Raw genomic sequence first — 27744 nt, forward strand, 5'->3', positions numbered from 1 at the left:
TGTGTGTGTGAGGCTGATTGTGTGAAACCAACCTGAGCAGTACTACCAGTGCCTTCAATAATACTCCTTCTTTCATGTGTCCTTTTTCTTAAGCTTTGCTCAGCATGTTAATCTTTGCTAATGAAAAAAAATGATAAATATTTACATTGAATTATTATTTGCTTGATTTCCTTTGAAACAATTATTTTTCTCTGCATTAGTTAACTCATACTTTTTGCTTTAGTGAAAGGTTTGGTATCTGTACCACTTTTCTCCATAGCATGTTATGTGGCAATATTTACATTGCTTGGCTGGAAAACTGTATAGTTAAACTGTATAGTTGATTTATTTCCTGTGATTATGAATACTCATCATGCCCCTTGTAAAAACTTCAGAGAAAATGGGGGGAGGGGGAGACTATCTTCCTCTTTGATTTATAGTTCAATGCTCACATGAAGTCCTTTACGAATTATTCTCTGTGTACAAGAGTGCTATAGTATTCTTTTGTAGTAAAGGGCTCACTAGCTCAGCCAATGAATCTTTGAATCTTTCCACAAAAGGGAGAAGTGAAGAGGGTATAGACTTGTCTTTGAAAAGAAGCATATATGTGTACTTCTGAGCTGTTTTTATGTGAATATTTTGTCAGATTGAGGGGGTATGTAGCTTACCTGCTCAGGTTTTTTTAATGTATTAATTAAGATATTTATTACCCTTCTTTTCTTCATGGTTGAAGGCAGTTTCTCAGTGGAACTTCATCAGAGTTCAGCATTCTATCCCAATCAAATTCTGCAGAGATTCCAAAACATAGATTAAATTGGATAGCATAAAACAGGAGTCCTTGCCTTTTTGAGCCTGCAGGCACCTTTGAAATTTTGACACAGTGTGGTGGCCACAGCCACAAAATGGCTGCCACAGTTTACCATGGCATCACACATTGAATATTTTTATGCTGTAGCGGTTGCTGCTTCTAAAGCAACATTTTTTAAAAACCTGCACAACTAATTAGAATCCCTGCTGGGAGAAAATCCATCTGGTCCTGCACGCTTTCTAAAAACACTTGATAGGCACTAGAAAAGGTGTCCACAGGGACTATGGTACCCACAGGCGCTATGTTGGGGGCCCATGGTTTAGAGCATGCAAATAGAAGCTACTGGTGAGCATAGATCACAAAAAAGAGTCAACTTTATACAGCACAGCATTTGAATATTAAGCATCTTTTTCATGTACATTTTTTGATCAAGAATGAACAGTAAGACTGGGCAAATGGTTTTTTTCCTTAATAAATTATTTTACAATTTTGAGTTGTACTCTTTTGTTCCAAATTGTATACTACCAAATGCTTACTCAATTCTAAACTTCGGTTTGTAATTCTAGATACCGTCCAGCATATAAAAGACAGCAAACACATTGTTGTGTATCATAAAGGATGCTACTACAAAGTGTGGCTCTATTATGATGGCAGACTATTGACTCCACGGGAGGTTGAACACCAGATGCAATGGATTTTATATGACAAATCAGAGCCCCAGCCCGGTGAAGAGAAGTTAGCAGCTCTTACTGCAGGAGATAGGTGTGATCATTTTAAATTGCTGTTATTTTGCATAATTGACAACAATGTAGGCCTTTTCCAACTCCTAAAATAATATAAACAAGTTTGCTTCTATGTTTTTTCTAAACCATTTGTGGCTTGCTACTGTTAAATGTCAGTAGAACTCTTCTGTATAACATGTTCTGTATAATATTCAAAAACTTCAGAACTCTGGCTTCTTCAAATTGATTGCATGATACTGGCATTAAAAGTAAAGTAAAGCTCTAGGTGACCACTACAGTATTCAAAAGGTTCATGCAAGGAGTGGGTGTCCCTTTAAATACCTTGGTCTGTCATTGTGTGGATCTTAAGAACATAAGAACATAAGAACAAGCCAGCTGGATCAGACCAAAGTCCATCTAGTCCAGCTCTCTGCTACTCGCAGTGGCCCACCAGGTGCCTTTGGGAGCTCACATGTAGGATGTGAACGCAATGGCCTTCTGCGGCTGTAGCTCCCGATCACCTGGTCTGTTAAGGCATTTGCAATCTCAGATCAAGGAGGATCAAGATTGGTAGCCATAAATCGACTTCTCCTCCATAAATCTGTCCAAGCCCCTTTTAAAGCTATCCAGGTTAGTGGCCATCACCACCTCCTGTGGCAGCATATTCCAAACACGAATCACACGTTGCGTGAAGAAGTGTTTCCTTTTATTAGTCCTGATTCTTCCCCCCAGCATTTTCAATGAATGCCCCCTGGTTCTAGTATTGTGAGAAAGAGAGAAAAATTTCTCTCTGTCAACATTTTCTACCCCATGCATAATTTTGTAGACTTCAATCATATCCCCCCTCAGACGTCTCCTCTCCAAACTAAAGAGTCCCATACGCCATGCCTCTCCTCATAGGGAAGGTGCCTCCATTCGCCCAATCATCCTTGTTGCCCTTCTCTTTGCACTTCTTTTTTTTTCTATCTCCTCAATATCCTTTTTTTTTGAGATGCGGCGCACTCAGAACTGGACACACAGTACTCGGCATAGTGCGGTCGCGACCACGCAAGTTTTATATAAGTATGGGCATGACAATCTTTGCAGTTTTATTCTCTCAATTCCTTTCCTAATACTATCCCCAGCATAGAGTTTGCCTAGTCTTTTTACAGCTGCCATGCATTGAGTTGACATTCCCATGGAACTCCATTTCAACTAAGACGCTCTAAATCCCTTTCCTGGTCTGTGACTGATAGCACTGACCCCTGTGAAGAGTAAGTATGTGAAGCTTGGATTTTTTTTGCCCCTATATGTGCGCATCACTTCTACATTTTGCTACATTGAACTGCATTTAAGCCATTTCTGAGCCCACTCACCTAATTCTATCAAGGTCCGCTTGGAGCTCTTCAAGCAATCCTTTGCGTTCTCACCAATTCCTACATAATTTGGTATCATCTGCAAATCTTGGCACACCACGCCTTTTACTCCACCCCCTTACTTCCAGGTCATTTATGAATATGTTAAAGAGCACTGGTCCCAAAACGGATCCTTGGGGGACACCACTCCTGACATCTCTCCATTGTGAGAACTTCCCATTTACATCCACTCTTTGTTTCCTGTTTCTCAACCAGTTTTTAATCCATAGGAGGACTTCCCCTCTTATTCCTTCATTGCTGAGTTTTCTCAACAGTCTCTGGTGAGGAACTTTGTCAAAAGCCTTTTGGAAATCCAAGTAGACAATGTCCACCGGGTCACCCCTGTCCACATGCCTGTTTACACCCTCAAAGAACTCTAATAAGTTTGTAAGACAGGATTTGCCTCTGCAAAAGCCATGCTGACTCTTTCTCAGCAGGTCTTGCTTTTCTACATGTTTTATAATTCTTATCTTTAATGACAGATTCTACTCAATTCTTACTTCAGGAACAGATGTCAAACTGACTGGCCTGTAATTTCCCGGGTCCCCCCCTAGATCCTTTCTTAAAGATTGGTGTGACATTGGCCATCTTCCAGTCTTCAGGGATGGAGCCTGATTTCAGGGATAGGTTATATATTAAAGTGAGAAGATTCAGCAATTTCATGCTTGAGCTCTTTAAGAACTCTTGGGTGAATGCAATCTGGGCCAGGGGTTTGGGTAACATTTAGTTTATCAATGGCTGCCAGAAACTTCTTCCTCTTGTCTACCACTATCTTTGCTAGTCTCCTCGGATTTGCCTCCTAAGAAGCTTCTGGTTCAGGTGCAGGAATGTTCCTCACCCTCCTCTTGGGTGAAGACAGATGCAAAGAATTCATTCTGAAGCTTCTGCAAAATCTCCCTGCCATCTTTTAGCACACCCTTTGTTCCTTTTGTCATCTAACGGGCCTACCGCTTCCCTTTGCTGGCTTCCTTGCTTTTGATGTACTTGAAGAACTGTTTGTTGCTGGTCTTGATGTCGTTCACAGCCATGCTTCCTCTCATAATCCTTTTTTTTTTGCCTCCCCTTTACAGCTAACTTGCTTTCTTTTGCCACCATTTGTGTTCCCTCTCACATTCTTCATCAGTCAAACTGGACTTCCATTTTCTTAAAAGACATTTTCTTTTTTTCTGATAATTTCCTCAACCTCTCTTTGTTAACCATGGTGGCTTTCTTTTTGGACTGGGTGCTGCCTTTTCTAACCTGTGGAACACATTCCAGCTGGAGCTTTTATTATTACTGTGTTTTTAAATAACTCCAAGCATCCTGGACACGTTTTTTTGACTCTCTTGATTTTCCCTTTCAGCTTCCTACACTCATCCCCTCATCTTTGAGAAATTTCCCTTTCTGGAAGGCTTTTAATGTAACTACATTAGTAGTTGCCACTTCTGTTTCTGCATTGCTGAGATACAGAATCTGACAGCGTTGTGGTCGCTGTTCCCTATCGGCTCAACAACACTGACTCTCCTGCACCAGGTCAGTCCTCGGTCCCACATAGAATTAGATCTAGGATCACCTCTCCCCTGGTTGGTTCCACAACCATCTGCTCTAAGCCACAGTCATTTAGCATATCCAGGAATGCTCTCTCCTTACTATGACCTGAACATGCATTTTTCCAGTTTATCTGGGGATAGTTAAAATCACCCATTACCACTACATTTTTGTTTTTGTTGGCCTCTGTAATTTCTTTTTCCATCTCAGAATCCTCTTGTGCACTTTGGTCTGGGGGACGATAATATATTCCTAATATTAAACTGTCCTTCACACCTGGTATTGATATCCACAGTGATTCTGTAGGGGAACCAGCTCCCCTTGCATTGTCTATCTTAAAAGGCCATAACCAGCTCCTTTAGCACAGATTAAATACGTGCTCTGTAACTTATGCCATATTGTAATCTTGCTGCTGTGTGTTGAAGTATTTGAATGTTTCAAAATGTCTTCAAAAACAAACCTACATAGAACACATTGCAGTAGTCTCACTGGAATGTGAGTAGAGCATGGTTGACAGTTGCCATCACCTTTCATAAAGAGGGATTGAGTCTAATGAACCAACTGAAAGGGATGTAAAGTGTGACAACCCGCAGTAGATTTTTGTAGTTTTCAGCTGGGCATTTCCAGTGGGAGGTATATAGATGAAATAAATTTGGAGAGCTGTGTATACAGACTGATAATCTCTGAAACAGTCTTTAGATGATGATAATCACAACCTCTGAAATGTGTCCGTCTGACAAATATTGGGAGATGGCATTTGACTCTGTGACCCCCTTTGACATCTGGATGTAAAATGTGATGCCTGAACACTGAGATAACTTGTTAAACATATAGTGTGTGCATTGAGGGGAGCAGGGATAGAGACTGACAAATTTGAAACCCACTTGTGATTTTATTGCACATGAAGGTTCTTGTTTATCGGAATGTACTTTGAAAATCACTGTCTTACAGAGATTGTGTTATTCAGTGTTGTGGGTGCTATAGCAATTTTTGCTACTAGTTCATTCAAAACAAACAACTTAAATATTTGAGAAAATCTGATATTCTTTTTGAGGTTGGTTATACTCACTAACTAGATATGACTTCTGTGTATTGTGCCAGAGTACCTTGGGCTAAGGCTCGCCAGACTTATTTTGCCCGTGGAAAGAACAAGCAGTCTTTGGATGCCATTGAAAAGGCAGCTTTCTGTGTGACTTTGGACGACACTGTTCAGGGATACAGGGAAGAGGATCCGGTGACATCAATGGATGCCTATGCGAAGGCACTTCTGCATGGCAAATGCTATGACAGGTACATTACTGAGTGCATGGACAGAAATTCTCTGGGATCTTAAAGTTATGTACCCAACCTTCCTTTGCAGTAGGCAGAACAGTAGATTTGTTTTATATCCTGTGATTTTTGTGTCCTGTGTATCTCTTGCTCTGAGGTTCAGCATAGTGCAGAAAGTTTTTCTGATTAGCAGTGTGTGCATGGATAGTATGATTTTCTTTAACATAGTTTGGTACAGGCTTCACCCAGAGAATATTTACATGTAGATGATGGCTTTTATTTTGTAAATCTGTGTTAAGATGTATGATATTTTTTCTTACATTACCATTCAGTCAAGTATTCATGAATCTGTCTAGAGACATATGTATTTTATACCTGTATAATTATCATGGTTTTTCTCAAAGATTCTTAGGAATTGTAGTTTCTGATGAAGATATTCAGAATCGCCCCCCACCCCAAGTGCTCAGTTGCTTGGGAGAACAAGGGGTAGCTTGTTTGTTATATAGATATGCCAGAATTATAACTCTTGGTGAAAACCAACTTTGTACCAATGATCAGTCTTTGTTTTGTTTTCTTTTATGTAGAATGTAATTAAGCCATATCTCCTAGTTACAGGCAGTTATAATAGACATGAATATATTTCATGTTCAGATTCTTAAATATTCCCTATAATGATGAACTTGTTATATTGCAGACTGTTGTGGATTTGCTGCTTTATATTTACAGCTAATTACTTTGGCATTTCATCTTAGGTCAGTATCATGTATTAAAACTCAAAGATAAATCCTGAGGTATTGAATAACTTTATGTTGAATGGGAAACTTTCTGTCTTTCATAGGTGGTTTGACAAGTCTTTCACTTTCATAGTGTTCAGGAATGGTAAAATGGGCTTGAATGCTGAACACTCCTGGGCAGATGCTCCTATTGTTGGACATCTTTGGGAGGTGAGTGTTGACAGTGAAATAGAAGTGAACTAGCAGAAATTTTTGTTAAACCTGTCTTTTGAAACAAATTAACCAATCATTTCACTGCTGAAATGAACTTTTAGGTAGTAGCTCCTCCTTAATTATGTATTTTAAAAAATCTGCCCACCCAAAACAGTGAAAGTTCCTGTAACATGAAATAGTCTTCACGATAAAACGAATGAAAAGTAAAATACTAAAAGGTTCAAGGTGGTTTCCTTCTCGCATCACCATCCTGTTCTTGTGATAAGAGTATACTGCAGTTAGGTAAGTGAAGAAGTTGGCAAACCAGTGCAGTAGAACTTAAAGATTCCAGTATTCTTGGCAAACAAATTCAGAATTTTTACAGTGGTTCTGAGCACCTGGTATGCTAAGGCATTTGCAATCTCAGATCAAAAAGGATCAAGATTGGTAGCCATAGATCAGCCCGGAAAACCCACCAGAACCATATGAATCCGGCCATGAAAGCCTTTGACAATACAGAAAATCATTTAATAGAAAATTTGACAGCAGTAATTGTTTATTAGAGCTCAAGAAATTCCTTTGAAATTAAAGAACCACAACGTACATATGTGTTTTCTCCTCCAGAATGTCATGTTTACTGACTGTCTTGAATTGGGGTACACAGAAGATGGCCATTGCAAAGGAGAAGTTAATTTAGGCATTCCTTTGCCTACAAGACTACAGTGGGAAATCCCTGAAGAGGTAAGCACAAAACCATTCATGCAATTGTTATTCTCCTGAATGAAGTATATTTCTGCCTGGTTTTGAATAGAGATGCTTGTTGCTCCGATTAGTCATTGGGTGCATCCAACTAGGGATCTTTTTTATGAGATCTGCCTACAGAAAAAATGTACTGTGGTGTTGGCATGTAATGAAAACATAGAAGTCCTATAAAGATGTTTAGTGGTGATTTTAATTGGGTTGGCTTTTACTTTTTAGCTGGATCAATCTCATTCAGTTTCCCTCACTTTTCCGGCTTGGTAGAGTGGTTAAGAGCGGCAGACTCTAATCTGGAGAACCAGGTGTGATTCTTTACTCCGCCACATGAATTCTGTTGTGTGAGCTAGAGTCAATCACAGTTCTCTCAGAAGTCTCAGCCCTACAGAGAAGCTGAACAGGACTGCTTGTCTCTCCCTTGTAGAGAGGAACCTCACTGATTACAAAGGGATTAGGTTTTAACCAAACCCCATACACACCCACCCCAGATAAAAAGGGAGTGTCTGATGTATGAAATAAAGACTCCTGGGAGACTACCAGCCCAGGTCTGGAGGCAGGAGTTGCCTCCAAGATGTGGAGGGAGCCAAAGAGAGAATAGAACACCATCTTGGAGCAGTGAGGCCTTGGAAAGCCCTGCAGACTTGACTTTCAGTAACAAAAGGAGAAACTGAAGAAGAAAGCTATGAAATTTCAGTGCTTAAAGGTAGGAATAAAAGACAGTGAGAAGATCGCTTCATTCTGAATAGTAAGAATTTCTATTACTTTATTCTGTGATCAAGCAGTGACAGGGGCAGAAGAAAGTAGCCTCTGGAAAGAAAGGTCTGGTAAAGAGGGAGTCACAGTGAAGTGTATGTGGATAAGAATTGGACTTTAGGGGACTGGCACAAAGAAATTGAGAGGAGAGGAAATACAAGAGTGGAAAAGGGTCATAGCATCATTAAGAAGGAAGAGGGGAGCAAGCGAGCAGAGAAAAATAAGAAGAGAAATGGAACCTAAGCCAGAGTTTGGAAACAGAAACAGTAGTTGGAATAAAGAGAAAAAGTTTAGAGACAGAGAAAAGTGGAGGATAATGGATAATAAATAGCTATAAAAGGTAAAGGCATTTGCTGGACAAAGATTGTCTGAATGAGGTTAAAGTCTTGGAGAGAATGATAGAAGAGCAGGGAGACCCAGAACATGTCTGCTGACCGAGAGTGAAAGAATCATGGTGAGGAAAGGAGTGAAAACTGAAAGTGCTGTGGAGAGATTTACATAAAATAAAATTAGTAAGAAATAATATTTGGCTTAAGAAAGAAAATTGGCAAATACAAGGAAAAATATTACAAAAGGGAATAATGCAGTAGAATTAAAGATGGGTGCTGTGTGGTTTCCGGGCTGAATTAAAGATGCCTGAGAATTAAAGATGCCTGAGAATTAAAGATGCCTGAGAAAATGTTAACAGAGCCATACCAAAGGCTAGAACAACTAATAGAATTGACAGTTTCCAACAAGAAATGTTTCAATCGATTAGACAACAAACTCAAAGAGATGAAAAAAGAGCTGGGACAAATGAAAAATATTGAAAGTTCAACAAAGCAAATAAATGATGGACTTAAAGATACAAATGAAAAGGTAGAAGTGATAGAAGACAAGTGGAAAATTTTCCAAGAACAAGTAGACAGTTACTTAGATAACATGGTTCTACTGGAATTGAAGCAAAAAGATAATATATTAAGATTTCGAGGTTGAAAGAAACAAGAAAACCAAAATGTAAGAGCAAGAATAGACCAAGCACTGGCAGAATTTCTGGGATTGAAAATGGTGGAGACAGACATGGAAACAGAATGTTTCATGTAAATCCAAGATTTGCAAAGGAAAAAGGGGAAAAAGGCATTCCATTACTTTAAACAGATGAATAATGATGTAACATGTATACAAGAAACATGTATTTAAAAATCAGGAGAAATATTTAAAATGTGATTAACTGGGAACTTCAGTACATGCAGCTAACACAAAAAAGAGTAGCTTCATGATTGAAAAAACCCATTTAAGTCTAAAATTAATTTTTGCAGACTCAGGGGCAAGGTATCTGGGAGTGGGAATAATAGTTCAAGAGATTAAAATGCTTGTGGTTGGTGTGTACGCACCCAATGAAAACAAAGCAAAATTTTATGAAGAATTTCTAAATAAATTACTAAAGTACACATATGAAAAAATGGTGATACTAGGAGACTTTAATGGCATAGTCGCACCAGGGGTAGATAAGAAAGTGGAGAAAGTGAATCAAAGCTGAAACAAAATATATTACCTAAATAGTTTACAAACTTCATGCAGAAACTTGATTTAAAGGAAGGAAAGGCTAAGGATTTTAATTTCTTTTCAAACAGACACAAAAGTTTCACAAGGATTGATATAACCTGGGCATCAGGACATTTATGCATGCAAATGCAGAAAATTAAAATTCCACCCAAATCAATATCAAATCATAACCCAATTCAGAGGGAAATAATAATTGGACATAAACAAAATAATTGGATGTATTGTCAAAGGCTTTCATGGCCGATTGAACTGGTTGTGGTGGGTTTTCCGGGCTGTGTGGCTGTGGTTCGGTTTTGCCTGCATCTGTGACTGGCATCTTCAGAGGAGTATCACAGAGGGAAGTAATTAAAGGATGGCTGTTACAAAATAAAAAGTGAAATACTGTGAGAAAAGTTTAAAAGAATTTTTTGAAATTACCGTATATACTTGCGTATAAGCCAACTTGCATATAAGCTGCGGCACCCACTTCTACCTCAAAAAACTGGGAAATGTTATTGACTCGCTGAGGGTGGGAAAGATCCATATAAGCTGAGGGTGGGAAAGATCCATCAGGAGGCGGGGTGCTGAGCTGGCAAAGGAACCACAGCTGGAGGAAAGGAGCGCCCCAGAAGCCTTTGGGAGGCTTTTTAAGGAGGGGCAAGGCGGCGCGCACGGGTCTGGGGAGAAGGAAAGTGGCTGAAAGCAGGAGAAAGTGAAGCAGAGAATGCCTCCTTCCCCTCACTAACTCACGCTTTCTTTCTTGCAGGCTCAAAGTTTCAGGGAAGCTGCCAGATTTCTAAACTCTAAGTCTACAGGGAAGCTGCCACTCGAGGCAGCCTGTCTATGGTTTCCTGCAGCATTGCCCTTTTAAGAAAACCATAGACAGGCTGCCTTGAGCGGCAGCTTCCCTGTAGACTTAGAGCTTGCAAGAAAGAAAGCCGGCAGCTTCTCTGAAACAACATCTTAAACTTTGAGCCTGCAAGAAAGAAAGCGTGAGTTAGTGAGGGGGACGAGGCTTTGCCACTCATAAGTAAGCGCTGTGACTCTGCGCGGCGGGGGGAGTGGGTGACCCGCGTATAAGCCGAGGGGGGCATTTTTCAGCCTAAAAAAAGGCTGAAAAATTCGGCTTATACGCGAGTAGAAGGCCCCACCATGGATACAAGTAAAGCTTTAATGAGAGGGATTCTCTTACCAAAAAGAGTTTTAAAGAGAAAAGGAAAGGGAAAAAAAATAAAGCTAATCACAGAGGGGATTGAGAAAAAAGGAAAAGAATTACAAAAGACCCCAAACAACAACAAAAATAAAACCAGTAATAACAGGATTGAGAAAACAACTAGAATTACAATGGACAAATGAAATGACTACACAATTGAAATATTTGAAACAAAGATTTTGAATTGGCAAATAAATCTGGTAAATGGCTAGCAGCCAAATTAAGGAAGGAAAGGGAGAAAAAGATAAGACCCCCAAAGGGGAGAAAAGACTCCCAAAGGAGGTGCTCCCATTGTTTCCAATGGGAGGTAATAGGAGAGGGGGGCTACACCTTTGAGGTCCATAACTTTGGACCCCCTGAACCAAACTTCACCAAACCTGGACGGTATCACCAGGAGAGTCTTCTAAAGATACCCTGAAATTTTGGTGCTGCTAGCCTAAAAACTGTATCCCCTGCAGGCCAAAAACTGAAAAAGCACTAAAAAATACAAGAAACGTAAACGAACATGGGGGGGTGGGGGGTTGTGCAAAACTCAACTTTAGCACCGGGCTCCATTTTCCCTAGCTATGCCTCTGCTGTGTCATTTTGTGCTCGTGGGTTGCTTAGTCTCTGGTAGAGCTTTTCAGGGACTCAAAAGGAGCTGCTGGGAGAAGGGGAAAGCATGGAACAATCGGTTTCTGCCAGTAGAGAACTAGAAAGATCAGCCTGTTACCATTTTCAAAACCTAAATAACATTGTTAAATCAAAATTTTTGACTTTTCATTGTGTTTGTTATTTTGTGCTGCTTTTAGCGTAATGTAAAATTTATGTTGCTGTTTAGTGCCAAGAAGCGATAGAGATGTCCCTGGCCATTGCAAGGCCTTTAGCAGATGATGTGGATTTTCATTCTTTTCCTTTTGATACATTTGGGAAAGGATTAATGAAGAAAACAAAAACTAGTCCTGATGCGTTTGTGCAACTTGCGCTACAGCTTGCTCACTACCGGGTAGGTCCAGCTGGTATTTGCTTGTAAAACTAGTATAGAAAATGTTTTTATTCATGATTACAGTTAGACTCTGGTCCACCTACTATTACTTTAATTGGAGAGGAAATTGTACTAAGCTCTTAACGATCTGCTGTAAAGATTCGTATGGTTCCATAGATTGTGATTCACAATTAATTTTGTGATTCAGGTAATTCATTCAGATGCATTGGCAGATGGTATCTTTATGTGCTGTGTGTATATGAGGAAGTGTGAGCACAGATTTCACAAAGGCAAATCTATCCATACAATGTTCAAAGAATCATAAAAAGCATGTGATGCTATTAGCTTTATAATTTTTTCTTCAAGATGTTTTTGATGGAGTTTGTCCTGAAATTTTCTAAGGAGAAATGTAACAAATGGGTATGAGCTTATGTTAGTGATGATGGCTAACATAACTTTCACAATGAGGTAATGCACTTAATTGAGTCTCTCAATTTGGGACCAGCATTACTTAACCTCAGATATTCAGGCAACTAAATTGCTAATTCCAAACTATTATAAATAGTAAAATCTAAAAGGATCTCTCCAAAATGGGTGTCTCTTTTATTTTATTATTTATTTATTCAGTTTTACAGTGTAAATACAGTAGTTGACATTTTTGAACAAAAAAAATCCCAGTAGAAATATAGTGTAGTAAAATAAAAAATAGAAGGATAAAAAGAAAAAAAGAAAGAAAAGTGTAGCTTGGAAGTACACCTACTACATAGATTATATGTTGTGTAGACATACTGTGCTTTGAACAGGGATTGTTGAACACAGTCAGTTACAAGGAGCATTGAATGAAAATAATAGATGGATCAGATCAGACATGTTATTAATGTGGCTTATACATTTCCTCAGCACTTATGTGTTTCTCACGTAAAAGTAATTCACAGTGTGATATTCAAACATTGTGTTCTGGTTTTCTGATTGCTTCCATAAGAATCCTTCTGTGCATTTTTCTTTTAAGGACATGGGAAAATTTTGCTTAACTTATGAAGCATCTATGACCCGCCTCTTCAGAGAAGGTAGAACAGAAACAGTTCGCTCATGTACTGTTGAGTCATGCAACTTTGTGCATGCTATGGATGACACAGCAAAAAGTGTGAGTTTATTACAGCAATATATGTTCATTACATGTAAGTCTTTTTAGCTGCATTCAGCTGCTCAAAAAAATCAGTATAATAAACTCTTCCTTATTGAACATATCATTAACTGCATTCATGGTGAGATGAATGTTGTAATAAATTGTCCAGTTACCTGTCAGTTGTTTTTCCTCATAGGTGTTAGTTGCAAATATCTAAGCATAAGTTCAGATGTTTTCAGGCAATCTTGAGCCATCAGGAGAAACTATACAACTTTACAAAAAGAATTTTACCTGATTCCCTACCCATGACACCTCCACCTGCTTAAAATAAGTGTATTGTTCCTCCTGTCTGATGTTTTCTGTCCCCATCCAGCCAACTGGGAAATGATCCCTGGCTCTCTGCGTGCAACGTATTCCCTCTGCCTCATTCTGTAACTTGTGTGCCATGAAGCAAATCCCTTTTCTGCAGCAAGTAGCATGTGATTCACCCTCGAGTAGTAGTCAATGGAGAGCTCGCTGGTTGAACCAGGTGTGACTGGGCCCCCAATAAAGCATTTGATGCGCTTGATGTCAGGACATCAATTCCACAGAACTGTTTGGGATCCCAGTGGGCCGCAGACGCTACCTGATGAGCCCTGGTTCTGATTATAGGATTGATGAAGTGTAGTGTGTCTGGAATCATAGAATCATGATTGGTCATGCCTGCCTTGACCCTAAAGAGGCAGGGGTCAGCCCCTTGTATAGTGGTGACGGCAGACTTAAATAAAATCATCCACCACTAGATTCATCAAGGTTGTCACTCCATGCTCAGCATCCAGTTCCAACTCAGTTTTGTAGCAAAAGTCACACACTTGCATCCTGCTCCCTGTACTGGCTTGCACTAGAACACCTTGCAAAATGTGAGGGAGACTTCGGCCTATTATGCATGCAGAACATACACTGTGGCTCTTTTCTTTACAGTGCATTTTTGCTGTGGTTTTCATACTGGGGATTCTTCTACTACGAAGCTTCCCCAGCTCAGCCAGTTGCCATTTCCCTCACCTTCACCCACAACTTCTCTTGTTGCCTTCCACTTTTTCAGTGATGGAGCACCAAGGGGGGGTGCGTCATGCACCGGGCCCATGCCTGGGGGGTGGAAAATAGCCCCCGGCCCCTCCCCCTTTTCCCTGTGCCCCCCTCAGCCCCCCGCGGCGCCCCCCCCACAGCACACATACACCCCGCCCCCTTCCCACACTTACCTACGTTCCTTTTCTTTTTTTTAGTACTTTTTGAGGCTGAAAAAAGTGGCCTATTTACAGTTCAGGGAAAAAACTTCCTGAAGAACTACAGTTCCCAGGAGACCTTGGGGCTCACAAGGTCTCCTGGGAAGTATAGTTCGTCAGGCAGTTTTTTCCCTGAACTGTGAAGAGGCCCCTTTTTTCAGCCTCAAAAAATACTAGAAATAGAAAAGGAGCATAGGTAATTGTGGGAAGGGGGCATGGGGGCACCGCGGGGGGTGCTGGTGGGAGGGCGCCATGGGGGGCAGAAAAAACACACTGCGCACCGGGCGCAGTTTGGCCCAGCTACGCCTCTGCACTTTTTCTCTCTCTCTAAACACAAAACAAAACTCTTTGGGTTGCTCGGGTGCCAAGAATGGGAGCAATTGCTGTCGGATGGGCAGGGGAAGGTGGGAGGGGAGAACTAAGCTGAAGTGAGTTGAACACACAACAAAGGTTGCTTTCTCAGCAACAAGAAAGGAAGCATCACACTTTTAGAGCTAATGGAACCTGTGGCACTTCTTCGATCCACAGTGTAGGGAGTTCAGGGGAGTGGGGTGGGGGAAAACATGCACAACAAGAATCTGACCCAAAGGAACTGTATGCTCACTGTGAAACAGACCACAGGTCACATACATGACCTTTGTTGCCAGTGAAATATTTCAACCAAGAAAAGACTAAGAAAAAAAATAAGCTGAACCCCTTGTTTTAATTGTGAACTGAACAGCTTTGCTTTACTGAGATAATGTTTTAAAAAGTATGCTCATTCTGGATGCAATATTTTTCAGTAGTTATTTCTGAAATAGGTATGAAAACACTTCTTCCCTAGAAAGCAGCTTTTTCTTCCCTGTGACGTTTCCAAGGGATGCAGAAGGGGAAAAATAGTGTTAAATACGTTGCAGAAGTGCAAAATATAATTTCATCCCCTACTTTTTCCCTGTTGAAACATACTGTTTTCTCCAATTACATCATACTTTTCTACCAGTCATTAGAAGGTAATGTGGATTATAGATGCAGCCACATCATGAGTGAATCTCTTGACGATATAAATATTAATAAGTAAGATGGAATGGCTAGTCATGTTTCCAGAAAGATGTATTTGTGTTTTTCTTCTAGAAGTGTATACCAACAGTCATTAGACTGTTGAAAGGATAAAGGACTCAGCTATGTTGCATGAGTTGCATGAGTTGCATGAGTTGAAATCATGTGTAAATACTGTTCTGAGAACAGCAGTATGCTATTTAGTGTAATTATCCTTATTCTGATCAGCTGACCAAATCTAAACTTTTAACAGTGACAACTTGTACTATGGGTGCTGTGTGGTTTCCGGGCTGTATGGCCGTGTTCTAGCAGCATTCTCTCCTGACGTTTCGCCTGCATCTGTGACTGGCATCTTCAGATGATCCTCTGAAGATGCCAGCCACAGACTAAGCTAGCTATCGAGAGAATACCCTGCTAGAATTCTGTTAACTCCAGCTACAACATAATATTCGGCCATGAAAGCCTTCGACAATAACTTGTACTATGCTGTAATTAGCTCTTGCTTCCAATATTGGCTGGAGTGGCTATTTTGTTGCAACTTCATTTTTGTATGTAAAAATATAGAGACTACATACAGAAGGAACCCATTAATCATCAAACTAAAATAATTTTCCTTTGGATTATTCCTGTTAGAATATACTTTTTTAAATGAATATGTTTGTTATGTGGATTTTGTCCTGTCTAGATATTGCGTACAGATACCCAACTGTGCTGTTTCCCAATTTTCTACCCCATTCTCCCATCATTGTGCCATTCCAGACAACCAACAGTCTTACTATAATACTCACAGGTGTCTCAAAAGCCATTTGCAGTGTGGTTATAGTTGTAGGATCCTGCAGGTCAGCAAAGCGGTGGGCAGGGGTTCTCTTGGCTTGATTATTTTAACAGGGCTTTTAGGATTGGAGCTGCTGTGAATATTCTTGTTGTAGGCTTGACAGTTATTGTAATAGTATTTTAAAATGGGGGTCTTGGGTTGTTTTTTTTAGCCTGAGAAGAAGTCCGCGCTATTCAAGGCTGCTGCTGCTAAACATCAGCTTTTATATCGTCTTGCCATGACTGGTGCTGGCATTGATCGTCACCTCTTCTGTCTATATGTGGTATCTAAATATCTTGCTGTTGACTCTCCTTTCCTTAAGGAAGTGAGTAATCAAATAATATGTACTGATAAAGCAAATGGGTGAAAATTATGTATATTATCAAGAAGTAAAATTTCCAGAAACCTTGCAAAATAGAACAAAACTGCTTTTCAGGGGGGAAAGCAGAAATTTGGCAGAGAGGTTAAATTGAAGCAGTATTTTAACAGTGTTTCATATTGTTGAAGTACGTAGATCTTAGCTCTACTAGCAGCTTTCTTGTTGTGCAAGAGGTCTGCTTACATGAAAATTTAGCTAGAGTAAACTTACTGCCCTGATGAAAATCTAAGAATACTGGTGTTCTAGAGTGTTTGCATAACTCGCACTCCACTAGTCACAACTGATAATGCAGTGTAAAAGTAATGGTATCATCGTTGCTTGCTGAATTACTTCCACTATTAAAACTTTCAGATTACCATGTCTTTGCTGAAAATTGCAACACAATCGTTACAGAAAGAAAGGGTTATTTAAGAATCTCTCTTCTCTTTCCTTTCTGCTCCCCCAGTAATTTGGTCCTGTGAAATTAATATTTGTTAGAATGGAAATAGATTCAAAAATGTTTGAGTCCAGTGGCACCTTTAAGATGAAGTTTTATACTTGGTGTAAGCTGTATCTGAAGAAGTGTGCATGCCCACAAACACCTATACAAAGAAAAAAACACCTTTGGTCTTACAGGCCACTGGACTTAAAACTTTTATTCTGTTAGAATGAAAATTTTCTCGTGTCAAAATTACCCCATATTGCAAACAGGTCACAAATGTGCTACTCTGTTTTCATGTGTCCATTTACTTCATTTGTTAGGTTTTGGCAGAACCCTGGAGACTTTCAACAAGTCAGACACCACAACAGCACATTGACCTGAACAAAAATCCTGGAATGGAATCCAGTGGTGGTGGCTTTGGACCTGTAAGTTTTAATGACTGAAGGCACTTGTGTTTGAGAGGGGTTGGTAACAATTGTGCCAGTATAGTAGCAGTATACTGTGCCAGTATATCAGTCTGGTATCATATTAAAACCACCAATGTAATGTTGAGTTTTGTGACTCCCAAGACATAAAATGTGATCCAGAGGTGTAGCTAGGGAAAATGGAGCCCGGTGCAAAATCTGAGTTTTGGGGGGGGGGGGGCATGTGATGGCCTCCCCCACTACCATCAAAGAATAATTTTTTGCATTTCATCCCAAAGTCACAATCACACTATAGAACATGCCCCAACTCACAAATCTGAACACATGCCCCAACTCACAAATCTGGGCTCCCTAGTTGAAACAACATTGAAAGGAATCCACCCTGAAACAGCATCACTTTTAATGTTGTTTAGACTAGAGAACCCAGATTCTCCTTTTAAATCCACCTTAAAGGGAGCATCTGGGCTCCCTAGTTGAAACAACATTGAAAATGATGCTGTTTCAGGGTGGATCCCCCCTCCCCCCAGCAACAGCATCACTTTCAATGTTGGTTGTTGTGGGTTTTCCAGGCTGCATGGCCATGGTCTGGTAGACCTTGTTCCTAACGTTTCGCCTGCATCTGTGGCTGTCATCTTCAGAGTTGTATCACAGAGAGAAGATACACTGTGTCCAGACTTCTCTTATTAAATACTTTTCTCTGTGATACGCCTCTGAAGATGCCAGCCACAGATGCAGGCAAAACATTAGGAACAAGATCTACCAGACCACAGACACACGGCCAGAAAACTCACAACAACCAGTTGAATCCATTTGTGAAAGCCTTTGACAATATGGGTGCTGTGTGGTTTCCGGCCTGTATGGCCGTGTTCTAGCAGCATTCTCTCCTGACGTTTCGCCTGCATCTGTGGCTGCCATCTTCAGAGGATCTGATATTGGGAAAGCAAGTGGAGTATATATATCTGTTGGAGTGTCCAGGGTGGGTGGAGAAACATTGTCTGTGAGTAACAAAGAAGGCAACCAGGTCAATAGTTGAGGGCATCTGAATAGAAGTATGAGTAACAATGAAGACTATAGCATGGGAGTAACAATGGAGATAGCAAGGTCACTGGTGGGAGCATCTGAATAGAAGTATCCTGGCCTTTGTTTCTTTTGTCTATGGTCATCCTGTGTTTGTGTGGAGCTGGTTAGACACTGTCTTGACTCTAGTATTTTTCAACACTGGCAGCCAAGTTCTGTTCATTTTCATAGTTTCTTCCTTTCTGTTAAAATTGTCCATCTGCTTATGGATTTCAATTGCTTCTCTGTGTAGTCTGACGTAGTGGCTTTCAGAGTGGTCCAGAATTTCTGTTTTTTTCAAATAATATTCTGTGTCCAGGTTGGTTTATCATGTGTTCTGCTATTGCTGATTTTTCTGGCTGAAATAGTCTGCAGTGCCTTTCGTGTTCTTTGATACGTGTCTGCGCGCTGTGTTTGGTGGTTCCTATGTAGACTTATCCACAGCTGCATGGTATGCGATAGACTCCTGCAGTAGCTACCCAAGTGATTCTGGCTGTGAAAGCCTTTGACAATACCTTCGACAATACTTTCAATGTTTTTCAATCTAGGGAGCCCAGATTCTCCCTTTAAATCCACTTAGAGGGGACCAGAATCTGGGGAAAATTTGAGGGTTCCTCTCAGGGGAGCAATGTTTACGTTAGCAGTACCAAAATTTCAGGCTACTTTCAGGAGACTATCCTGATGATACCACCTAGGTTTAGTGAAGTTTGCTTCAGGGAGTCCAAAGTTATGGACCCTCAAAGGGAAGCCCCAACTACTATCAGCTCCCATTGGAAACAGTGGGGAATGGGGCACCCCTTTTGGGGGGGTCCATACCTTTGGATCCCCTAAACCAAACTTCACCAAACCTGGCGGGTATCAGAAAGAGACTATCCTGATGGCACCACCCAGGTTTGGTGAAGTTTGGTTTAGGGGGTCCAAAGTTATAGACCCTCAAAGGGAAACCCCATCTACTGTTAGCTCCCACTGGAAACAATGGGGGACGGGGCACCCCCTTTGGGGGTCCATAACTTTGGACCCCCTAAACCAAACTTCACCAAACCTGGCTGGTATCAGAAAGAGACTATCCTGATGATACCACCAGGTTTAGTGAAGTTTGGTTCAGGGGGTCCAAAGTTATAGACCCTCAAAGGGAAGCCCCATCTACTATTAGCTCCCATTGGAAACAATGGGGGATGGGGGCACCCCCTTTGGGGGTCCATAACTTTGGATCCCCTAAACCAGTGGTGGCGAACCTTTGGCACTCCAGATGTTAAGGACTACAATTCCCATCAGCCCCTGCCAGCATGGCCAATTGGCCATGCTGGCAGGGGCTGATGGGAATTGTAGTCCTTAACATCTGGAGTGCCAAAGGTTCGCCACCATGGCCCTAAACCAAACTTTACCAAACCTGGCTGATATTATCAGGAGTGTCACCTGATGATAACCTGAAATTTTGGTGCCACTAGTCTAAAATTGCGCCCCCTGCCGGCCGACAAAGTAAAAACACAAAAATATTTTTTAAAATGCATTTTTTATTTTAGCGCCCCCTGCAGGTGTGCGCCTAGTTCATCGCGCACCCTCCCCCTCCCCCTGGTGGCTACACTTCTGATGTGATCTGATCATTTTGTGCTTATAAGCAGTCATTCTATGTGTGAATTTTAATTGTTTGTCTCTTAGTAGTAGTAGTAGTAATGCAAATCAGCTGTGAATTAGGAACACCTCAGTGCAAATCTCATTTCATGGCATGATGGCAATTTGAAGCTGGTTCTATCAGATTCTGCCCAGATCTTTAAACACTATACGACACCAGCTCTAAAGGTTATGTTTATGGAGTAAAATTTAGTTTTATATTCATGTGGTTCAACTATTTTCTGTGTATTGTAATGATTTTCACTGGTTTTAGTTTGAAACAGTTTATTATATTGCAGCCAGTATGATAGTGAATTTTGAAAGTAAACTAGTTTTATGTGAACAGTGGCTTTCAGTGGCCTCAGAGCTAAAATAGTCTAAATGCATTTTCTTCAGGTTGCTGATGATGGTTATGGTGTGTCGTATATTATTGTGGGTGAGAATCTTATTAATTTCCATGTATCCTGCAAGTTTTCTTGCCCAGAAACAGTAAGTATGTTTATAACATTTTTGTTCACCAATAATATCACCATATCTAATAGCTAAGAGCCCTGGCTCATTCCGCACATGCAGAATAATGCACTTTCAAACTGCTTCCATTGCTCTTTGAAGCTGTGTGGAATGGCAAAATCCACTTGCAAACAGTTGTGAAAGTGGTTTGAAAACGCATTATTTTGCATGTGCGGAAGGGGCCCCTGTTTCTTGATTTTACAATGTATGTATTCTAGAAAGCTCACTCTGAAGGACTGTATAAAAATAGCCTTTATGTTTTGAAAAAAATGTCTGGTAATTGTGGATACTATGGACTTCTCTTCCCCCCAAACATGCACATTATCTTGATCAGTGATCCCTGACATGGTGCCCATGGGGACCACAGAGCCAACTGATATATTTCCTAGTATCCACTTTTTGCTTCTTTAAAGCAAGAAACCTTTAGTAGCTTTCTTCTTTATTTATTGGAACTGAGGCATTTCAGAAGAATCCAGAATTCCAGGCGTATGCATGAAGTGCTCATTCATAAATGGCTGCCCCCATCATAGCAGTGCGCTTAGCCTGAAGTCTTCCAAAATGTTGTGTTTGCCCTGCACAGCAGCCATTCTAAAGTAAAACTCACTACCTTTTCTCAAAATTTCAAAAGTCCTCTCTCTTAGGTTGGGAATCCTTGATACAAATAGTTTCTGCCACATAGTTCTTCCCAAAGACAATGTATGAAAGAACAAATTAGACAAATCCACAACATGTTGCCAGTTTTCTATACCAGCCTCAAAATAGAGCAATTATGTGCCCTTTTCTTTTAACCTTTCATAAATGAGCAACCTGGTGGGGTTATTGCCAAAGATGCCCTTGATCTGCGCTTTCTTGCGCTGCCCTGGACTTTACATTTAACCTCCACCAGCTATCCTGGTGCTAGATGGGTAGCAAAATGGAAAGGGTGTAAATTGTGTTATGAGCTTTTCAGAACATAACAGCTGGATCTTGTTTCATCTAGTCCAGTGTACTGCTTTACACAGCAATCAACCAGTTATCCTGGAGAATCAATAAACAGGGCATTAGGGCTCTGAGGTTGTCTCCCAGCACTAGTATTCAAAGGTTTTCTGCTTCTGGTGAAGGTTCCCTTTAGACTCTATGGTTAGTAGCTGTTAATAGAGCAATCCTCCATAGATTTATCCAGTTCCCTTTTAAAGCCATCTATGATTGTGGCCACCACTACATTGCCAAAGGCTTTCCCAGAAGTCACACAACACCCCATCACTACATTCTCTGGCAGTGAATTCAACATTTTCATCACTGATAGCAAAAATACTTCATTTTGGCCATCAACCTCATGGAATGTCCCTAAGTTCTAGTATTTTGAGAGAGGGAGAAAAGTTCTTTCTGTCTCCCCCCCCCCCCCCCCCCCCCAATTTTATAAACTTCTATCAAGTTCCTCTTTGGACATTATTTTTCCCCTCTAATTTGGAAAGTGCTAGACTTTTTAGCCTTTCCTCATAGAACAGGTGCTCTGACTTTCCTCATAGAACAGGTGCTCTGACTTTCCTCATAGAACAGGTGCTCTGACTTTCGTCTTGGTTGCCCTCTTTATTGCTTAGACCTTTTTTGAAGTCATTTGGATTACTTCAGGTGCAATTTTCTAATGACATAATTATTGAACGTAATAGCATTGTGGTCACTGTTTGCAGTTGGTGCAGCTATATCTACATCACACATCAGATCTGTGCACTATCTTGTTAATGCTCTTGTGTTCCATGGTTTTACATGCTTTTCGTTGTGCCTGTGTAATTGGTTTTTATCATTTTTTCAAACCATTTTTAAAGATACTGTTTTATTTACTCTGCTTGAGTGTATATCACAGGCAAGCTATAACTAAATCCATTGTTATTTAGATGAAATGATGTCATTTATGTTTGGATCCATAGCTGTTGATTAAACAACATGCTAATTTAATTTGGTCTTGATAATTTCAGTACTTGGGTGGGAAATCATCAAGGAAGTCCTGGGTTGCTGTGCAGAGGCAGGCAATGGCAACTAACTCTGAATGTTTCTTTCCTTGAAAACTCTACAGAGTCTCCATAGATTGGCTATGACTTGATGACCCTTTACATATTTATACTATTATATACGATTATATCATCGGGGGGGGGGGGGGGGGGTTGTCCAGATTTTTTTTGGCTTATTTTTTAAATGAAAGTTCTATGCAGTTATGAATCCAGATTTCTGATTCTTTCTCTTTTTTGGTTTAGGATTCTCATCGCTTTGGAAGCAACATCAAGCAGGCTTTGTGTGACATCAGAGATTTGTTTCATCTTGATAGAAATTCTACTAAGTGACTTCTAATCAGCAGGTCAACCAGTCACCCCGTGTTGGGGGGTGAGAACTCTTCTGATCAGTGAATGAAAGAAAACAAGGCATGTTAAGCAGCACTGGGAGAGTCCATTTGGTCATCATCCTTTCAAGGATATGTACATAAGCATTTAGTATCAGGAGAGATTCATGACTGTAATTGTTCAGAAGAGTTTTCTTTTCCACAAAAGATAATTTTTGACATTCTGTGTATTAGTAAGAGCACAGCAAGATGGTGAAGCATGTATTATGCTAGGCCTGTTTTGATCTGATGTAAATTTGACCATTTTCTACAAAAATCTGTTTGTATTCTGTAAATGAAGGGATAAATGAAACATGTATATTTCAGTCTCGTAACAACAACAGAACTTTGTCTTGAAATGTACCAGTAGCAGGCAAATATCTGCTGTTTTATTAGTGTGAAAACTTGGGGCATTCACCTTAAATAAAGACATTTCATTAAGCTGAACATTTTTTTAAAAAAATCTTGCAATTTTAATGTAGTGAGTTAAGTGGAGAAATGCTTCATTGCTTGTAAAAAGTTTATGCTGTTACAGATGAGTAGTAAAGCATTTGCTATACCTAAAACATAGGCAGTTAATACTTTCATCATATTATTCTTGTCCTCATACATAAGAACATAAGAACAAGCCAGCTGGATCAGACCAAAGTCCATCTAGTCCAGCTCTCTGCTACTCGCAGTGGCCCACCAGGTGCCTTTGGGAGCTCACATGTAGGATGTGAACGCAATGGCCTTCTGCGGCTGTTGCTCCCAATCACCTGGTCTGTTAAGGCATTTGCAATCTCAGATCAAAGAGGATCAAGATTGGTAGCCATAAATCAACTTCTCCTCCATAAATCTGTCCAAGCCCCTTTTAAAGCTATCCAGGTTAGTGGCCATCACCACCTCCTGTGGCAGCATATTCCAAACACCAATCACACGTTGCGTGAAGAAGTGTTTCCTTTTATTAGTCCTAATTCTTCCCCCCAGCATTTTCAATGAATGTCCCCTGGTTTTAGTATTGTGAGAAAGAGAGAAAAATGTCTCTCTGTCAACATTTTCTACCCCATGCATAATTTTGTAGACTTCAATCATATCCCCCCTCAGCCGCCTCCTCTCCAAACTAAAGAGTCCCAAATACATTTCCACATACATTTCTACATCTTAATTTTATTTGGTAAATGGACCTGCATGTATGTGTTTCAACACCTTAAAGGAGGCTCTAAATACAGAATGTTATTACACAGTGGATTACAATAGATGAGAGTTCTAAGCTGAATCTTTGTTAGAATACCTGTATTCGCAGATTATCTAACTGGGTAAAAGTGAGCATGTATTCATATAGCATTATACATAAAAATGTATATTCATAAAAATGGAGCTCACTTCCAGGTCAATGAGATTTACTATTATTACACCTCCCTGGGCTTTAGGAATTGTAGCAATCAGATATAAAAGCTGCTGGACAATCCCCACCATACAAGACAAAGCCTGACAAATATTGTAACTTATCCTCTTTCATGCCTTAAACAGATCTCATCATATGTGCAATCATGGAATATGGAGAACGCCTTTATCATAATAAATATTACACTTCAATCCTTCAAACAAGGAATTATCCTACTCAAAGATGTCGAAGAAGAGAAAGGATGATAAATCATGAGAGATTTGTAGAAAAGATATGTCGTGGAACTTAAAAATTGAAGAAACATGAGTGACATAAAGTTAACCATAAGCATTATGAAACATCTTTCTAAAAATCTTTTAGGCAGTCCTTGCATAAAACAGTCCAAAGGTTTGTCTCAGCAACTGCAGCTGTCTTTCTGAGTACAGTGGTTGTGAAAACATGCAACATCATTTGAGGCTTTAATTTTTAAAAATTCTGATGCACCAGACCTTTTAAAAACTACAATGAATGAGGAAGATATGTCATTCATGTTCACTAGCACAGAACAGAGTAACTTCTGTTTTGTGGGCTACATGGCTAATATGTTTTAAACATCTTGGCTTGGAATGTTAATGAAGAATCAAATATATGATTTTATAAGCAGTGGTATTCAATGCTCTGACAGGAATGTTGGAACAAGTTTTGTGTGAGCAAATACATTAAAAAGGAAAAATATTATGGGAAAGAATGTATATCTTCTAGAATGCAGCATGGTATCCAGTAAAAGAACTGCAAAGAGCAGTATGTATAGACTCTTTATATTGACCACTGACCAACAACTGATAACCTTAAAATACTCTTGTAGGAACTTTTTAAAGGAGCACCCTTAGGTTTTACTCTCAGGTTTTAGGTGTTTCATTTGTAATCATAATTAAATTGTGCATTATCATTGCAGATTTGCAGGAATGTAAATATGTAATTGGCTGCAGATAACCAGATTTTTATTGCAAGTATTTGAAGGACTGCCATGCGTTTTTTTAATTTGACAAATTCGTAAACAAGCTACACCTTTATGTTCTTAGGATGTCAACTGCATGTAAATAATGTTCCTTTTGCTGTAAATCTAAAATGCACAGTAAACATAGGCTATGCTTAAATTAATATTTGAATGTGTGTGATCTTGTACACAGTAACATTGTTTTTCATTGGTTCGGTAGTAATTCCAGAGGGAACTAATTTTAAAAGAATTGTCAAGGAATATGATCAGTAGTAGGTACTTAACTGCTGAAATGTGTTGATCTTGTATTTCTTTTTAAGAGCATGCTTGACAAATGTCAACATGGACAATATGCATGGATAGAAATTAATAATATCTAATTGGCTAAATACTTGTGGCTTCTGGTAATCCATAAGATATTAAGACAATTTTTGTAACTCACACAAATGTTTGTAACTTAATTAGAAATTCTATACTGGTTCGACTACTTTTAAAATTGCCTTGCTTGGGCTCTTTATTCCATGTTTGCTACATTCATAAGTACAGTATACTTTTTAGACTACAAATGATCCTTTTTGAAAGCACCCTAATCTTAAACATATGGCGTAACTGGCTGTGTGCTTAATGTATCTTGCAGATGTTTAGACTTAGTTGTATTATTTAATTACAAAAGTTGGCATATCCAGACCCTGCTTAATTCTTGATACAATATTTTCAATAATAATACATTAATCTCAATTCTTTATTAAATCCAATATTATTATTCCAAATTGGTAAGGAATTTCAGAATACCTACATGTAGATTACGTGATGAGATAGGGCTGTGGACTAAATGGCTGGCTCAGTTCTCTCAGGAGGTATTAACTTGAAGGTAGAGAAGCCAAATCTGGGCCTCTTCTTTTTCCCCACAATAAAATTACTGGTGCAGTTTTGAACCCCGCATCAATATAGTGGTATAATTCCTCCTCTATGTAAGTATTAAACTGTCAGTTGTTCCTATGAAGAAGAAGAGTTTAGATTTACACCCCCCCCTTTCCTGTAAGGAAACTCAAAGGGGTTTACAATCTCCCCCCACCCAAACACCCTGTGAGGTGAGTGGGGCTGAGAGAGCTCTGAAGAGCTGTGACTAGCCCAAGGTCACACAGCTGACATGCCTGGGAGTACACAGGCTAATCTAGTTCCCCAGATAAAGCCTCCACAGCTCAAGTGGCAGCGTGCGGAATCAAACCCGGTTCTCCAGATTAGAGTGCATCTGCTCTTAACCACTACACCACTGCTGCTCCTGTGGATTACATCAAGAAGTGGATTACATCAAAATTAAAGAGCCTTAAGGGTAAAGTATCACATTTCACTTGCAGGCAACTTATTAAAGATTTATTTGAAGAAAAAAATATTTGTTGGTTTCAGGGAAGTATTGCTATTTTATTCATTTTTGCAAGGTATGGAATAGCACGGTCCTAGCAGCTACCCCATCCCTTTTCTTTTTGCTCGATTTCATTAGAAGTACTACAGCTGTATGCTATTTTCAATGCACAAACATTTATAACTTATCAGATGCCATTGTATAAGCCTTATTGGACTTCTAGCCATAGTTTGTCTATTCCATCCTTCTGTAAGAAACAAAGTAGGGTCTTTTCTTATTTTCTTGCAAAGCTAAAGGATGCAAATGAAGCAGACTGGATTTTTTTTTTTTGCAAGTGTGTATGGTGGTTTTATTCTGGTACTGAATCGTTCAGTACGCTTTATTCTTTATCATGGTACTTAAAATCTATTTTTGATTATTCATATAGCTGTTCTTACAAAACGCCCATGCTCCAGCGCCCTTGATAACTGATGGGGCCCAGGGCAACTGCAGAAAGATTTGTTCAAAATGCAAGCATCCCTATCTCGCTTGAGGTTCAGGCAAAATTTTCATGGGCGAGCCTGTCGCGGACGCTGCATTCCTTTGTTAGATGCATACTCTAAAACTGCAGGAAGGCAGGGAGCCTCGCCAGCCCATTGTTCCTTGTGAATCTACGTCCATGTGGTGAAACAGACAGAAATATAGAGCTGGAAGGGGAGGAAAACAACTGTCCCTTCTCACTGGGTGCACGTTTTCCCCCGAGATTGAAGGAGCGTTATTACTTTTCCTGCTCCAGCTCGGTCCGTCCTTTCAGCAGGGGGAAGAGAAACCAGTCCCGTCTTTCAGGCTGGCGCGCGCCTCCCTGGCTGTTTCCCAAGAAGCTCCGCAGACCCTCCCAACGGCTCTTTCATAAACTGCGACGGAGTGCTTATGATGGAAAGAAAAAGGCGGGAAAATGTGGAGGGAGAAGGTGAGGGGGGAGAGAGAAAACGACATCAGTGTTGACAGTCCTACAGTATGTATGCAGAAAGAGCCGGTGCAAACCAACGTTATGTCTTATTATTAGGAATGAACACGCCAAGCATTGAGGCAGGTGCCTGAATGCTGTTTCTGCTGTGGCATTCTTGTGAAATACGAGCAGACAGTTAAACATTTGTGCACATATGCGGAGCTATGTTGGATACAGTCGCCGTGTAAAATATGAAGTCTACT

At 40.0% G+C, this 27744-nt stretch overlaps 1 protein-coding gene across 5 annotated transcripts in view; it reads left to right on the forward strand.

Moving 5' to 3' along the window:
* Positions 1-23274, forward strand: part of CPT1A (carnitine palmitoyltransferase 1A) — a 58459-nt gene extending 35185 nt beyond the window's left edge. For all 5 annotated transcript variants that reach the window (XM_048484033.1, XM_048484034.1, XM_048484035.1 and 2 more), the window contains 10 exons: positions 1354-1549; positions 5532-5720; positions 6538-6643; positions 7250-7366; positions 11692-11856; positions 12845-12979; positions 16245-16397; positions 17193-17297; positions 20361-20453; positions 22706-23274. In XM_048484033.1, coding sequence (XP_048339990.1) covers positions 1354-1549; positions 5532-5720; positions 6538-6643; positions 7250-7366; positions 11692-11856; positions 12845-12979; positions 16245-16397; positions 17193-17297; positions 20361-20453; positions 22706-22792 — 1346 coding nt within the window. In that variant the 3' untranslated portion in view covers positions 22793-23274. The remainder of the gene's footprint in view (positions 1-1353; positions 1550-5531; positions 5721-6537; positions 6644-7249; positions 7367-11691; positions 11857-12844; positions 12980-16244; positions 16398-17192; positions 17298-20360; positions 20454-22705) is intronic.
* Positions 23275-27744: the final 4470 nt, after the last annotated feature.

Source organism: Sphaerodactylus townsendi, linkage group LG02, assembly GCF_021028975.2.
Source record: "Sphaerodactylus townsendi isolate TG3544 linkage group LG02, MPM_Stown_v2.3, whole genome shotgun sequence".
Lineage (NCBI taxonomy): Eukaryota > Metazoa > Chordata > Lepidosauria > Squamata > Sphaerodactylidae > Sphaerodactylus > Sphaerodactylus townsendi.